This window comes from Schistocerca gregaria, chromosome 4, assembly GCF_023897955.1.
Source record: "Schistocerca gregaria isolate iqSchGreg1 chromosome 4, iqSchGreg1.2, whole genome shotgun sequence".
Lineage (NCBI taxonomy): Eukaryota > Metazoa > Arthropoda > Insecta > Orthoptera > Acrididae > Schistocerca > Schistocerca gregaria.
Window position 1 is genome coordinate 194,873,777 of NC_064923.1, and position 14,288 is coordinate 194,888,064.

Here is a 14,288-nt window from a genome sequence, read left to right on the forward strand (position 1 = left end):
CGTGCTCACATTCATTGTATGAATGACTAGAAATGAGGAAATAGTGATCAACAGTTTCAGTTTGGGTGTTTGTAACACTTTAACACCAAAAGTTTACTATTAGATGACTCTTGTTTTGGCCTCCATTGTTGTCACTGAAGGCTGAGATGTGCTTCACAGTGTGAGGAAAACTGGATATACTTCAGCAGGCAAGATGCTATCTCCTGGCAACCCCTACTTGCCTGTCCTTTATGCCACATAAACATATGGACAGTAGCACTGGTTCAGTTGTGAATATTGAGGGTTTATGTCCACAACTGTCGCATATAGAAGGCTTTTGAGTTCTTCACATTTGGTGTCTGCAACATCTTTTGAAGATCAAAGCTTATTACAACATGGTTGTCATCCTTTAATTCCTTGCATTTTCTTTTGGCTTCTTTCCCTCCTCCTGCCTTCCTGAGATGAAATTCTTTTTAAACTTCAGCTGCCTTTTTTTTGTATCAGGCGTACCATGTACAAATTTCATTTGGAACCTGTCACAAGTTACACAGGTATCAGTATGAGGCCTGTGAAAGCTTTTAGGTTTCACTTTTTTTTGTCTTCATGGCAAAATGTTTCATACATTTTACTCATCGTTGCTACACTTAAGTTTGAATGTAAGTACTTTCTGTTTGGAGCTTTTGCTCTACTGTGATGGCTTGTGTACATCGGGAATCTTCTTATATGCTCCTTGATTATTGCAATTCTGTTTGCTCGAATTTTATTTGGGAGCTCCTTCCTTCCCCATTTTTCACATGGCCTTGTGCATAACAGCTGTGGTTTTCTTCCTCAGCACAGGCTGTAAGTTTACGGCACCATTCAAGAACGGTGTCTGAAGTTCCCAGCTACCTAGTATCTAATAATCTCTAAATATTACTTCCCTCTGCTGATGGGGATTATTGTCATTACATTTGTAACTACCCAGGTGATTGTATTCACATAACGTTTTAGCCCCTTGCAGTGTCATATTACGATCACCATAAGTCTGTCCTGTGTTCCTCAATGTCTTCCTCTTCTGAGATTTCCAGGTGTGCTCCCTTCTCACCCTTTTTTTCCCGAGCTGTGGTTCAAGGGGAATACCATTGGCCGACAAGTCCTCAACTTGACCAGGTCTTCATTCTGCTTCTTCTTCTGTGTTAATAAAAATAATGTATACGTGATCAAGGTTTTTGTAATGTCGGCTAACAATGTTGTGGTACCTTAAATTGTATTAAAATGTAAACACAAGAATAAACATGTTAGATATCTAGCTTCAGACATACACTACTTACAAATGGAATGTACCTGAAGAAGCCTCACTGGTTTCATCATCGTCATTACAAGGATTCAAATCACTGTCTCTGTCAGAATCATGACCACCCCCAAACAGTCGTGCATCACTGCTACTACTAATATAACTGTCATTGTCATAATTGGTTTCTATTATCAGCCTTGGCATAGGATCAGGAAACAACAACATTTTTAAAACAAATTCATATACAGTGTCATTGTTTGTTGCTACACTGATGAGAGGCCTAAAGTTTCTGTACTTGTACTAGTAAATAAATAAATAAATAAATAGTTACCCAGATGTAAATATGTAAGAAACTAGATTAAAAATAGTATTGTAACAAAACGTACCAATCATTTGCAGCTTAGGTTGAACCTTTCTCATTCCCATTCATTGTATACAAACAATGTATTTACAGTTACTTTGTATGAAACTCCCAAATGTGACTAAGCACAATACCAAATGGTCATGTGTCAGCTAATCTTGTACGAAAGATAATGTGGTGACACGCTTTATCACTAGCACTGATATGTACCTCCATGAACAGAATCTATTGCACTGTTTGTTGGTAAGGGTGTCCTAGTGGTATTGAACCTCTAGTGTGCCACTGTTTAACTGCAATACACCAAGTAGTCAAGGGGCTTCATGCTAGATGGCATGTACTGTCGATAAAATCACTGGGATCCCTTTACCACTGAAAAGATTAGTATTATCAGTCCCATTCCTGTGCTTAACCCATTTTTGTCAAAAATGTCATGTAGTCTACTTGACCTCTGGGGTCGTCATATATGTTAGCTGTCTATTTATACAGTGTTGGTTGGTTTCACTGGCATTTGTTATTTCTGGTGGCAAAACCATGTGTAGTGTTTTCATTTGAAGCTGTGGAGTGGCTTGTTTTATTGTATTTGTTCTGTGTGATGTGTTTTGTGCAGCTTGCTTATTTTATGTACATCACATAAATTTTTCGTTGAGGTTGTATGGTATGATTTCTCTTAAATGTCTAAGTAGCTCTATGATTTTGATTTTCTGTCCTTCTCATGATATTTTGTTGATGATTGTTGGGTTAGTTAATGTAATTTATGTTTTTACAGAGCCTGTTTTGAGAACAATTTTCCTCACTATTTTCTGTAGTGATTTAACTTATCAGGTTTCCTGAATGTTTTTGAACAGGAGAGCAAGGTCATCAGATAGTTTAAATTTATGTTATCTTTGAGTTTCTGATTTTGATGTTCTTCTGGTTAACCTTAAACAATTCTCTCACTGTACATTCAAAGACAGAAAATTTGCTTCTGGAGTGGACTTTAGGTATTATGTTGGTTGTAGAGAAACCTATTAGTTTGAAAAATTTTGCAATTTTTTAAAAATTTCATTGTTAATGTCTGTAGACACTTTTTGTAATGGAGGACACATTCTGGCATTATTTTCTCTCTTGTGCCAACCTCTTCATCCGTTATTAGTACTAACACACAGTGTCCTCAATTATTTTTTGGAAATCTTCTACTCTCTATCTTCACCCACATTTTGTCCTCTTCAGTTCTCTCTAGTATAATGAGTCAGTCTCTTATGTCTTAACACATGTTCTATCATCAAGTGCCTTCTTCTTCTCAGATTTTTTAAAAACATATTTCTTTCCTTCCTGATTTACTGGAAGACTTTCCCCTTTCTTACCTTATCACTTCACTTAATTTTCTGCGTCCAGTTTATACATGTCTCAGGTGCTTCAGTTCTTTTCCACATTTCCCACAGTTCATCACTTATTTCCATACATAGTAGCTCAGATGTACATTCACAGATATAACTTTCTCAAATTTTGTCTGTATGTGATACTAATATATTTCTTTTGATCAAGAATACCTTTTTTATGAGTACCAGCTTGCAGTCTGGATCTTCATTACTTCGTGTGTCATATGTTATTTTGCTTCCAAAGTAGTAGTGTTATATCCCTTCAGCAGCTTTGTGGCCCCCAGTTTTGATGTTAAGTTTCTCACCAAGTTCATTTCAGCCACATCTCATTACTAATTTCTTACTTTGATTTACTCTCGGACCAAATTCTGTGCTCATCAGATTCTTCATTCAATTCAATAAGTTATGAGGCCAATTTTTGAAGTGATTTAACTTGTCATGTTTCCTGAATGCTTTTGAACAGGAGGGCAAGGTCATCCAGCAATGTAATCAGCAATTTTTTCATTAATATCCGTTCAGTATGGATTTTAATGCCACTCCTAGATCCCTCTGGAGCACTTGTTTCTTGGTCTCCCATTATTATTGATCTTTCTTGGTTTTTACATATATTATATATTACCTTTCTTTCCACATAGGTTATACCAGTTCTTTTGGTTAATTTTACAATGTGAAACACTTTTCTTAGATTGACAAATAATATGAAATGGTTTTAATTTTTCCTAAGTCTTACCTCTAATGTTAAACACAAAGTCAGAAATGCCTCTGGTGCCTTTACCTTTTCTACAGCTGAACTGTTTATTATCTAACAGATCATATGCCCTCTTAAAATCTACAAATGTTCTTGCTAGTGACTCGTATTTCCTGCATTCTTGTATGAGTAATTTTAATGTGTGTCCTGCAGAGCTACACCTGGTCTAATACCACCCTGGTATTCATTTAATTCTTGCTTTTGTTGTCATGTAATTCTACTATACAAAATTGCAAAGAAAATCTTGTCTGTGAAGTCCAGCAGTGGTATGTCTCTCTTGGTAGTTATTTGTATTGTTCCAGTTTTATGAGGTGGATGACGTATTACTGTGATCTGATATTTGATGAATTTTTCTGTTATCTAAATTTTTGATAAAGCCATATGTAGGGGTAAATGAACCTTGCTTCTTGTGTGTTTTCATAGAATAATCATATAAATCTTTGGGCTACGTTTTTGTTGCAGCTTGAAACCGAAAACCTACAAAATTGAGAAACTGGGAAATGAACGATATTATTTCAGTAAAGACGAGAAAGAATATAAATCTATACCTCAACTTGTTGCTGCATACCGATCAACTTCTGAGGGCTTATGTCTTCTGGAATGTATTCCTCCATCAGAATATGGTTAGTATCCTTGTCATATTGAAACATATTTTAAAATTTGATGTACTTCCGTTGTCAGTTGTAGTTGTACAGACATAGTGGCAGACACCTGCTTAAAATTGTGATTTACATTTCTCTCATTACAGATAAATCTCAGTTATTACTGTGCAAACTGGATTATATGACTGTGGAAGATTTATCTGGGGTAAACTTGGAAGAAGAACTGAAGTCAAGTCCACCACAATGCATTGACGTGAAGACCCTTCAGGTTTATAAAAGTATGAAAAAACATGTTTTGTACATAAATTAATTGTTTCTAATTTTCCTACATTTTTTAGATAATCAGTATCTTGATTTTATTACACCGGTGAACACATGAGTGATTAGCAAAAGTCAAGATAATGGATAACGAAGCCCACAATAGTATTTATATAGTAACTGTCTATTAAGCTGCATTTACACTGAGTTTAAAAACGTGTTTCTAATTGCAACATTGTTCTACCAAGTTCAACAACAATGTTTGTTGTTCGTCTCTCTGTCTACAATAGCAACAAAAATGTCTTCATATACAGGGTGTTACAAAAAGGTACGGCCAAACTTTCAGGAAACATTCCTCACACACAAATAAAGAAAAGCATAATTTCCATGTTAGAGCTCATTTTAGTTTCGTCAGTATGTACTGTACTTTCTTGATTCACCACCAGTTGGCTCAATTGAAGGAAGGTAATGTTGACTTCGGTGCTTGTGTTGACATGCGACTCATTTCTCTACAGTACTAGCATCAAGCACATCAGTATGTAGCATCAACAGGTTAGTGTTCATCACAAATGTGGCTTTGCAGTCTGTGCAATGTTTACAAATGCGGAGTTGGCAGATGCCCATTTGGTGTATGGATCAGCAATGGGCAATAGCCGTGGCGCGGTACGTTTGTATCAAGACATATTTCCAGAACGAAGGTGTCCCGGCAGGAAGACGTTCGAAGCAATTGATCAGCATCTTAGGGAGCACGGAACATTCCAGCCTATGACTGACAACTGGGGAAGACCTAGAATGACGAGGACACCTGCAATGGACGAGGCAATTCTTCGTGCAGTTGACGATAACCCTAATGTCAGCATCAGAGAAGTTGCTGCTTTACAAGGTAACGTTGACCACGTCACTGTATGGAGAGTGCTACGGGAGAACCAGTTGTTTCCGTACTATGTACAGCGTGTGCAGGCACTATCAGCAGCTGATTGGCCTCCACGGGTACACTTCTGCGAATGGTTCATCCAACAATGTGTCAATCCTCATTTTAGTGCAAATGTTCTCTTTACAGATGAGGCTTCATTCCAACGTGATCAAATTGTAAATTTTCACAATCAACATGTGTGGGCTGACGAGAATCTACACGCAATTGTGCAATCATGTCATCAACACAGATTTTCTGTGAGTTTTTGGGCAGGCATTGTTGGTGATGTCTTGATTGGGCCCCATGTTCTTCCACCTATTCTCAATGGAGCACATTATCATGATTTCATACGGGATACTCTACCTGTGCTGCTAGAACATGTGCCTTTACAAGTACGACACAACATGTGATTCATGCACGATGGAGCTCCTGCACATTTCAGTCGAAGTGTTTGTATGCTTCTCAACAACAGATTCGGTGACCGATAGATTGGTAGAGGCGGACCAATTCCATGGCCTCCACGCTCTCCTGATCTCAACCCTCTTGACTTTCATTTATGGGGGCATTTGAAAGCTCTTGTCTACGTAACCCCGGTACCAAATGTAGAAACTCTTCATGCTCGTATTGTGGACGGCTGTGATACAATACGCCATTCTCCAGGGCGCATCAGCGAGTCCATGCGATGGAGGTTGGATGCATGTATCCTTGCTAACAGAGGACATTTTGAACATTTTCTGTAACAAAGTGTTTGAAGTCATGCTGGTACGTTCTGTTGCTGTGTGTTTCCATTCCATGATTAATGTGAGTTGAAGAGAAGTAATAAAATGAGCTCTAACATGGAAAGTAAGCATTTCCAGACACATGTCAACATAACATATTTTCTTTCTTTGTGTGTGAGGAATGTTTCCTGAAAGTTTGGCCGTACCTTTTGGTAACACCTGGTATATTCACATCATCTGCTATGCGGAACTGGTAGCAAACATTTCACATTGAGTATTCCCATCAAAAGCTACAATGTGACGAGTGAAGAGAAAGAATCACTGATATGTGGTGCTGCATTATTAATACTCAACAAAAGAAGCAGACGGAGAAAAAGATGTAATCATGTTGGGGAATGAGATCACTTAGAGACTTCCAACAAGTTTTACAAATAATTTCAAACCTTTAAGAAAGTTTTGCTTGCTGATACCCCTCACAAAAGGAGGAAAAGAAAAGTGCAGTAAAAGTTCAGCATCAGACATGATTTTTAATTTATTATTTCTTTACTATTGGCTCTATTCACAACATAGTGCGCAGACAGTATCCGCATATACCGTTGAATGTGCCCACAAAATTATACCATATAGTAGCACACATTTGAAAAGATGTGATGTCATAGACATTTAAATGCTTGAAAAACTTGCTCTTAAAATGGAGTAAAAATTACCCAAACTGTATTCATCCTGTGTTTCACATTGACAGCACTTAGCGACTTCCACAAATTTTAAGCATAATTTCAAACCTTTTGTAAACTTTTAAGCATAGTTTCAAACGTTTTGTAAACTTTTAAGCATAATTTCAAACCTTTTGTAAACTTTTAAGCATAGTTTCAAACGTTTTGTAAACTTTTAAGCATACTTTCAAACCTTTTGTAAACTTTTAAGCATACTTTCAAACCTTTTGTAAACTTTTAAGCATACTTTCAAACCTTTTGTAAACTTTTAAGCATAATTTCAAACCTTTTGTAAACTTTTAAGCATAATTTCAAACCTTTTGTAAACTTTTAAGCATAATTTCAAACCTTTTGTAAACTTTTACTTGCTTATATGCTTAACTTAAAATATTTAACACGTTAACTCATTTGTGAAATAATCGTATGTTTGAAGTGTTTTTATACATGAGTCTGATTCTTTAAGAACATCCATGATTTATTAATACTGTAGAAAACATGGTGGGAATGACATGCTCTGTGAGCTGAATTTGGAAGACAGCTCTAGTGTTCGTAACTTCACTATAATGTCACTATCTGATCTAGAAATTCTAATGAATATTATGGAGCCAGTTGTTTCAAATTATAGCAAATTGCTGTTACTCTTCAGCTTTTGGCAACAGGAGATTTCTATCAAGGAAATTATGTGCCTCATTCCTCTACCAGCAAATCAGGTGCCAGCAAGTGTGTCCAGGTCTTATTAGGGTTTATATACCTGCCGGGATTGCCATTTGCATTCAAGTGCCCAGCAGATTAATGAGGAGGGCTGGTAAGGTGGCCAGCCTGGATGTGGTTTTTAGGCACTTTCCCATATGCCAATAGATAAATTCAAGGCTGGTACCCATGTTGCACATAGAATTAACTCTAGATCCTGGTAGACAGATACACTACCTCTCTCATGGAGAGTGAATAGAAGACTGTTGACCTCAGATGCTTGTTTCCTGAAACCCATATTCATTAGGGTTTATATAATGTTTATATAGTTCAATTCAGTCCGTAGGCAACTAGATAATGTACAAAATTAAGATGCTGCTAGATGAGATGTACAATATTCTGTAATTGTTGTTGACTTCTTAAGGTATTGCCAGTCATTGACCATCAAATGTATTGTGGCATGTTCCTTGGGATTGTTTTTACAGCATCTGACAGAAATCTAGCAATCATGTATATCATATCAACTGCTCTCCAATGTCAGAGATCAAATTTATATGATAGTTAACAGGGTGCAACATCTCTTTTGTAAACTAATGTTAAGAATATTAATGGTTTGCTTTCCATTTGATACATTATTTTCCATCATGTATGTTATGAGCCAAGGTTTTTAATGTATGCAAATGGTATTATGCAAAATTGAGAACGTGTTCTTGCATGGTGGTAGACTTCATTTTATTAGTAAAATACTGGGAAAGTGCCACCAGTCTACAAAGGAGACTGCTTACAAATTACTCCTGTGATCAGTCCTAGAATATTGCTCAAGTGTGTGGGACCCATACCAAATAGACTGACAGAGGATATTGAACATATGCAGAGAAGGGCTGCACAGATGGTCAGAGGTTTGTTTGATCTGGGGAACCAGCCAGAAATGATGGCTCTGGGAATATAATACAACCCTCTATGTATCGCTCACATAGGAATCTTCAAAATAAGATTAGAATAATTGCTGCATGCACAGACACATTCAGTCAATCATTCTTCTAGCGCTCCGTATGTTAATGGAATGGGGAGAAACCCAAATTACTGATACAATGGGATGTACCTTCTGCCATGCACCTCACAGTGGTTTGCAGAGTATAGGTGTAGATGTAGGTTGCAAGACTAAGTATGAAAGTGATCATATTGATTTAGATTATTTAAGTTTTCATATTTGTTATATCTACTTCCACATACATACAGATATGCATACTGTGAAAAACACTATGAAGTGACTGCCAGAAGGTACTTACTTTGCTGCCACTTGTTAGGGTTTCTTCCCATTCCATAGGTGCGACATGGTTGTGGGTGGAACAGTGACCCAAAAATGTAGAATGAATTTCTTTTATTTAATGTCTATGGTCACAAACATGTAGATCCTCAGACTACTGGTTTCAGTCAACAATGACCATCTTCAGATCTCCAGCAAAATATGGGAAAAAATTACAACTAGCAGATTATCTCCGGCTTAAAACAATGAAACATACATATGAAAATTGTGCACTTTAAATATGACGAGGTGTACCTGTTTTATAAAATCATGTCCTAATATACTGGAGCCTTAGTGGAATTGTCAAAAACTAAACACAAAATCAGTGGCAGCGTTGTCACACATATATAAATAATAGTATATGCAAGAGTCATCTTGTCAGCAGCAACACTGTTCACCACAAGCCGTCGTACAGTAGCTATGAAATGTTTGCCTTGCAAGCTCACCACATGTCGCTACATTCTTCAGTGATAATTGTACAATGTAAAATTAAAAGAGGGATACCATCAGTAAAGTCAGTAGTGGGCTTATAAGTTATAAAAGTCATTATTGTAATAAAGTTCAATGAATTCAAACATGACAAGAGTTAGATTGTTAAAAAGGAAAAAGTTAAGTGACAGTAATTCAGATCAAGTGGCAATATTTTGGATAATGACATAAATAATAAACAACTTTCCAAATACAAAGAATAATACAAAAATTACAAAACAAATAGCTAAAGCAGCCCAGTGAATGAAAATGGACTGCCACACATAATCAGCACACTCTGTTGGCGATATCACCAAAATGCCACAAAGGTGAGAGGTGGTTATAGGAATGTAACCACCAGAGGGCCCTTCATACCTTGTGGCACACGATTCCATAAAAAGAATGATAACTGTGGCCAAGAAACAACTGAAACAACCTGTTGCTGAGCATGCCACCCAACACACTATTCTTCATTTCAATGAATGCTTCATAGGCTGTGCCATATGGATCCTTCCCACGAACACCAGCTTTTCTGAATTGTGCAGGTGGAAACTCTCCCTGCAATATATCCTATGTTCCAGTAATCCGTCTGGCCTCAACCTTCATTAGTCATTTTCCTCACCCATCAACCCCTTCTGGTTCCCATTTCAGCACTACACAGCCCTCTATTCCACCAATGCACTTTTCACTTCTCCCCTTTTCCACTGCCCCTCCCCCTCCTCTCTCTCACTCTGTCTAACCTCCTGACTGCACATAGCTGCACTACCCTCTCTGCATGTTCCTGCACGCTCCCCAGCAGCACTTCACCATCCCCCACTCCTACCCTGCTATCCTTTCCCTCCTCACCCCAGCCTCCTCCTTACCCCCACCCAGTTGCTTTTCCTGTCATGCACTGCTGCTGCTTGTAGTGTGGCTTCATCTGCCATAGACTGTGGTCATGCGTGTGCAGGTTGCGCATGCATGTGTGTGCCTGTGTGTGTGTGTGTGTGTGTGTGTGTGTGTGTGTGTGTGTGTGTGTGTGTGTTGTCTATTTTTGACAAAGAGAAGGAGGCCTACTTTGACAAAGGCATTGTTTTTTGTGAGTCTTTTTGTTGTGCCTTTCTGCAATTGAGCATCTTGGCTGTATGGGAGTAGCAACTATCCTTTTCATAATATTGATATATAGAACAGCAACTATCCTTTTCATAATATTGATATATAGAACAGGCATTCAGTGACCAAAGTAGAGCATTGTCAAACAAAGCAAAGTGGGCATTGGGCACAAAATCACTTTGCCAATTAAGCACTTTTTTGGTTCTTGTTTTATATGTATTTCAAGCTCTTCTGACAAGTTAAGAGCATGGCCTTTTTCCACCCTGTGGAGAGTGTGCATACTATTCTCAGTTTTCCCTATAGAATATCAATTTCTAATAAATGCTGTTCCAAAGCAGTTTTTTTTACATGGCTGTGAATTGTCTTTAAGCCTTACATTAAAAGAGCAGCCACCTGTAGTTAACGGCTTTCTTGTAATTGACGTCACACACCAGTACAGTAGGCTAAAGAAACACATAACAAACAGCAGGTGCACGCACACACACACACACACACACACACACACACACAGGTATTGCTATATATTCAAAACTAAGTTACACCCAATATAGATACAACACATCTGGCTCTGAAGAACACCCAAAACAGAGTGACTACTACATATTCACATTTAAGTAACACACGATACTGAGATACGTGTCTGACCCTCCAGAAAGCCCAAAACAGAGATATGTGTGCTGCCCTCCAGGACACCCGAAACAGAGGACTAGCGCAGCTGATGTACTTCGTCTCCCAGGCCCTCGAAAGTGACCTGAAGGTGTCCAAAGCACTTCAGTTGCAATATCCTTACTGTTATGTTTCTCAAAACTAGTGAAATTGGATAAACAAAATGATAGACTACTAGGGTGACCATGAGAGATTGTCATACTAAAACTGGGTTAAATACAATTAAAAGTATATAAAGAATTAATAAGAGGAGTTAGGCATTTTGGCACCTAGCACCTGAACATTCCGACCAGTCAGAAGCAAATCAGCACAATTGGCAGACTATCCCATTGAACTGGTACATACTCTACCATCTGTGGCTTGTACCTCACTCCACTTTTGTACTATATGTTACTTCACGTGTATCAAGCTGCATCAGGGTGAGCTTCTAGCAAAATAAAATACTGGCGGCCCCAGACAGGAATATCACAACAGTCTTTACACAGTGTATACTCATTCGGGGAGTTCACTCCTGTTGGAGCCATAGCTTAATTGATAGTGGTGATCTGTAAACCAGAAGGTAGCAGGTTTCGTTTTATAAAAGATTCTGAGTCTTTCTTTTTAATTTAATAGAAGTATTATATGCAGTAGTCAATGTTGTTTACTATAAGTAATGAATCTGCTGAAATGCTCATTGAAAAGCCCAACATTTGGAATGTTGTCCCAATGGGCAGGAATCTTAACATAACTGTCAGTGTGTATCAGAAAGTAAATGCAAATCACCCACTGGAAGTTTTTGTATTATGAAATTTCGTGTGAAATATGTACACCTATTTCTTGGTTGTATGGTCTAGGGGTAGCATCTTTGATTCATAATCAAAATGTCTTCGGTCCCGGGTTCGATCCCCGCCACTGCCTAAATTTTGATAAATAATCAGCATTGGCGGCTGAAGACTTCCGGCATAAGAAGTCAGCCTCATTCTGCCAACGGCATTGTCAAAGAGGGCGGAGGATCGGATAGAGGTTCAGGGCACTCTCTTGTCCTTGGGGTGGGAAATTGCTCCTAAAGGCGGAAGAATCAGCAATGATCAATGACATGAGGATGCAGAAGGCAATGGAAACCACTGCATTAAATACACGTAACGTGTATCCACAGGACATGTGACATGTAGTTGAAGAAGTGTCATGATGATCTCTCCATTGGCAAAAGATTCCGGAATAGTTCCCCATTCGGATCTCCGGGAGGGGACTGCCAAGGGGGAGGTTACCATGAGAAAAAGATTGAATAATCAACGAAAGGATAATGTTCTATGAGTTGGGGCGTGGAATGTGGGAGTGGAATGTCAGAAGCTTGAACGTGGTAGGGAAACTAGAAAATCTGAAAAGGGAAATGCAAAGGCTCGATCTAGATATAGTAGGGGTCAGTGAAGTGAAGTGGAAGGAAGACAAGGATTTCTGGTCAGATGAGTATCGGGTAATATCAACAGCAGCAGAAAATGGTATAACACGTGTAGGAGTAGGATTCGTTATGAATGGGAAGGTAGAGCAGAGGGTGTGTTACTCTGAACAGTTCAGTGACCGGGTTATTGTAGTCAGAATCAACAGCAGACCAACACCGACAACAATAGTTCAGGTATACATGCCGACGTCGCAGCTGAAGATGAACAGATAGAGAAAATGTATGAGGATATTGAAAGGGTAATGCAGTATGTAAAGGGGGACGAAAATCTAATAGTCATGGGCGACTGGAATGCAGTTGTAGGGGAAGGAGTAGAAGAAAAGGTTACAGGAGAATATGGGCTTGGGACAAGGAATGAAAGAGGAGAAAGACTAATTGAGTTCTGTAACAAGTTTCAGCTAGTAATAGCGAATACCCTGTTCAAGAATCACAAGAGGAGGAGGTATACTTGGAAAAGGCCGGGAGATACAGGAAGATTTCAATTAGATTACATCATGGTCAGACAGAGATTCCGAAATCAGATACTGGATTGTAAGGCGAACCCAGGAGCAGATATAGACTCGGATCACAATATAGTAGTGATGAAGAGTAGGCTGAAGTTCAAGACATTAGTCAGGAAGAATCAATACGCAAAGAAGTGGGATACGGAAGTTCTAAGGAATGACGAGATACGTCTGAAGTTCTCTAACGCTATAGACACAGCAATAAGGAATAGCGCAGTAGGGCAACACAGTTGAAGAGGAATGGACGTCTCTAAAAAGGGCCATCACAGAAGCTGGGAAGGAAAACATAGGTACAAAGAAGGTAGCTGCGAAGAAACCATGGGTAACAGAAGAAATACTTCAGTTGATTGATGAAAGGAGGAAGTACAAACATGTTCCGGGAAAATCAGGAATACAGAAATACAAGTCGCTGAGGAATGAAATAAATAGGAAGTGCAGGGAAGCTAAGACGAAATGGCTGCAGGAAAAATGTGAAGACATCGAAAAAGATATGATTGTCGGAAGGACAGACTCGGCATACAGGAAAGTCAAAGCAACCTTTGGTGACATTAAAAGCAATGGTGGTAACATTAAGAGTGCAACGGGAATTCCACTGTTAAATGCAGAGGAGAGAGCAGATAGGTGGAAAGAATACATTGAAAGCCTCTATGAGGGTGAAGATTTGTCTGATGTGATAGAAGAAGAAACAGGAGTCGATTTAGAAGAGATAGGGGATCCAGTATTAGAATCGGAATTTAAAAGAGCTTTGGAGAACTTATGGTCAAATAAGGCAGAAGGGATAGATAACATTCCATCAGAATTTCTAAAATCATTAGGGGCATTGGCAACAAAACGACTATTCACGTTGGTGTGTAGAATATATGAGTCTGGCGACATACCATCTGACTTTCGGAAAAGCATCATCCAAACATTTCCGAAGACGGCAAGAGCTGACAAGTGCGAGAATTATCGCACAATCAGCTTAACAGCTCATGCATTGAAGCTACTTACAAGAATAATATACAGAAGAATGGAAAAGAAAATTGAGAATGCGCTAGGTGACGATCAGTTTGGCTTTAGGAAAAGTAAAGGCATGAGAGAGGCAATTCTGACGTTACGGCTAATAATGGAAGCTAGGCTAAAGAAAAATCAAACACGTTCATAGGATATGTCGACCTGGAAAAAGCGTTTGACAATATAAAATGGTGCAAGCTGTTCAATA

At 38.6% G+C, this 14,288-nt stretch overlaps 1 protein-coding gene across 1 annotated transcript in view; it reads left to right on the forward strand.

Annotated features, from left to right (window-relative positions):
- Positions 1-14,288, forward strand: part of LOC126266927 (tyrosine-protein kinase hopscotch) — a 155,691-nt gene that overhangs the window by 15,597 nt on the left and 125,806 nt on the right. Inside the window, exons 4-5 of the mRNA XM_049971618.1 lie at positions 4,182-4,342; positions 4,468-4,599. Coding sequence (XP_049827575.1) covers positions 4,182-4,342; positions 4,468-4,599 — 293 coding nt within the window. The remainder of the gene's footprint in view (positions 1-4,181; positions 4,343-4,467; positions 4,600-14,288) is intronic.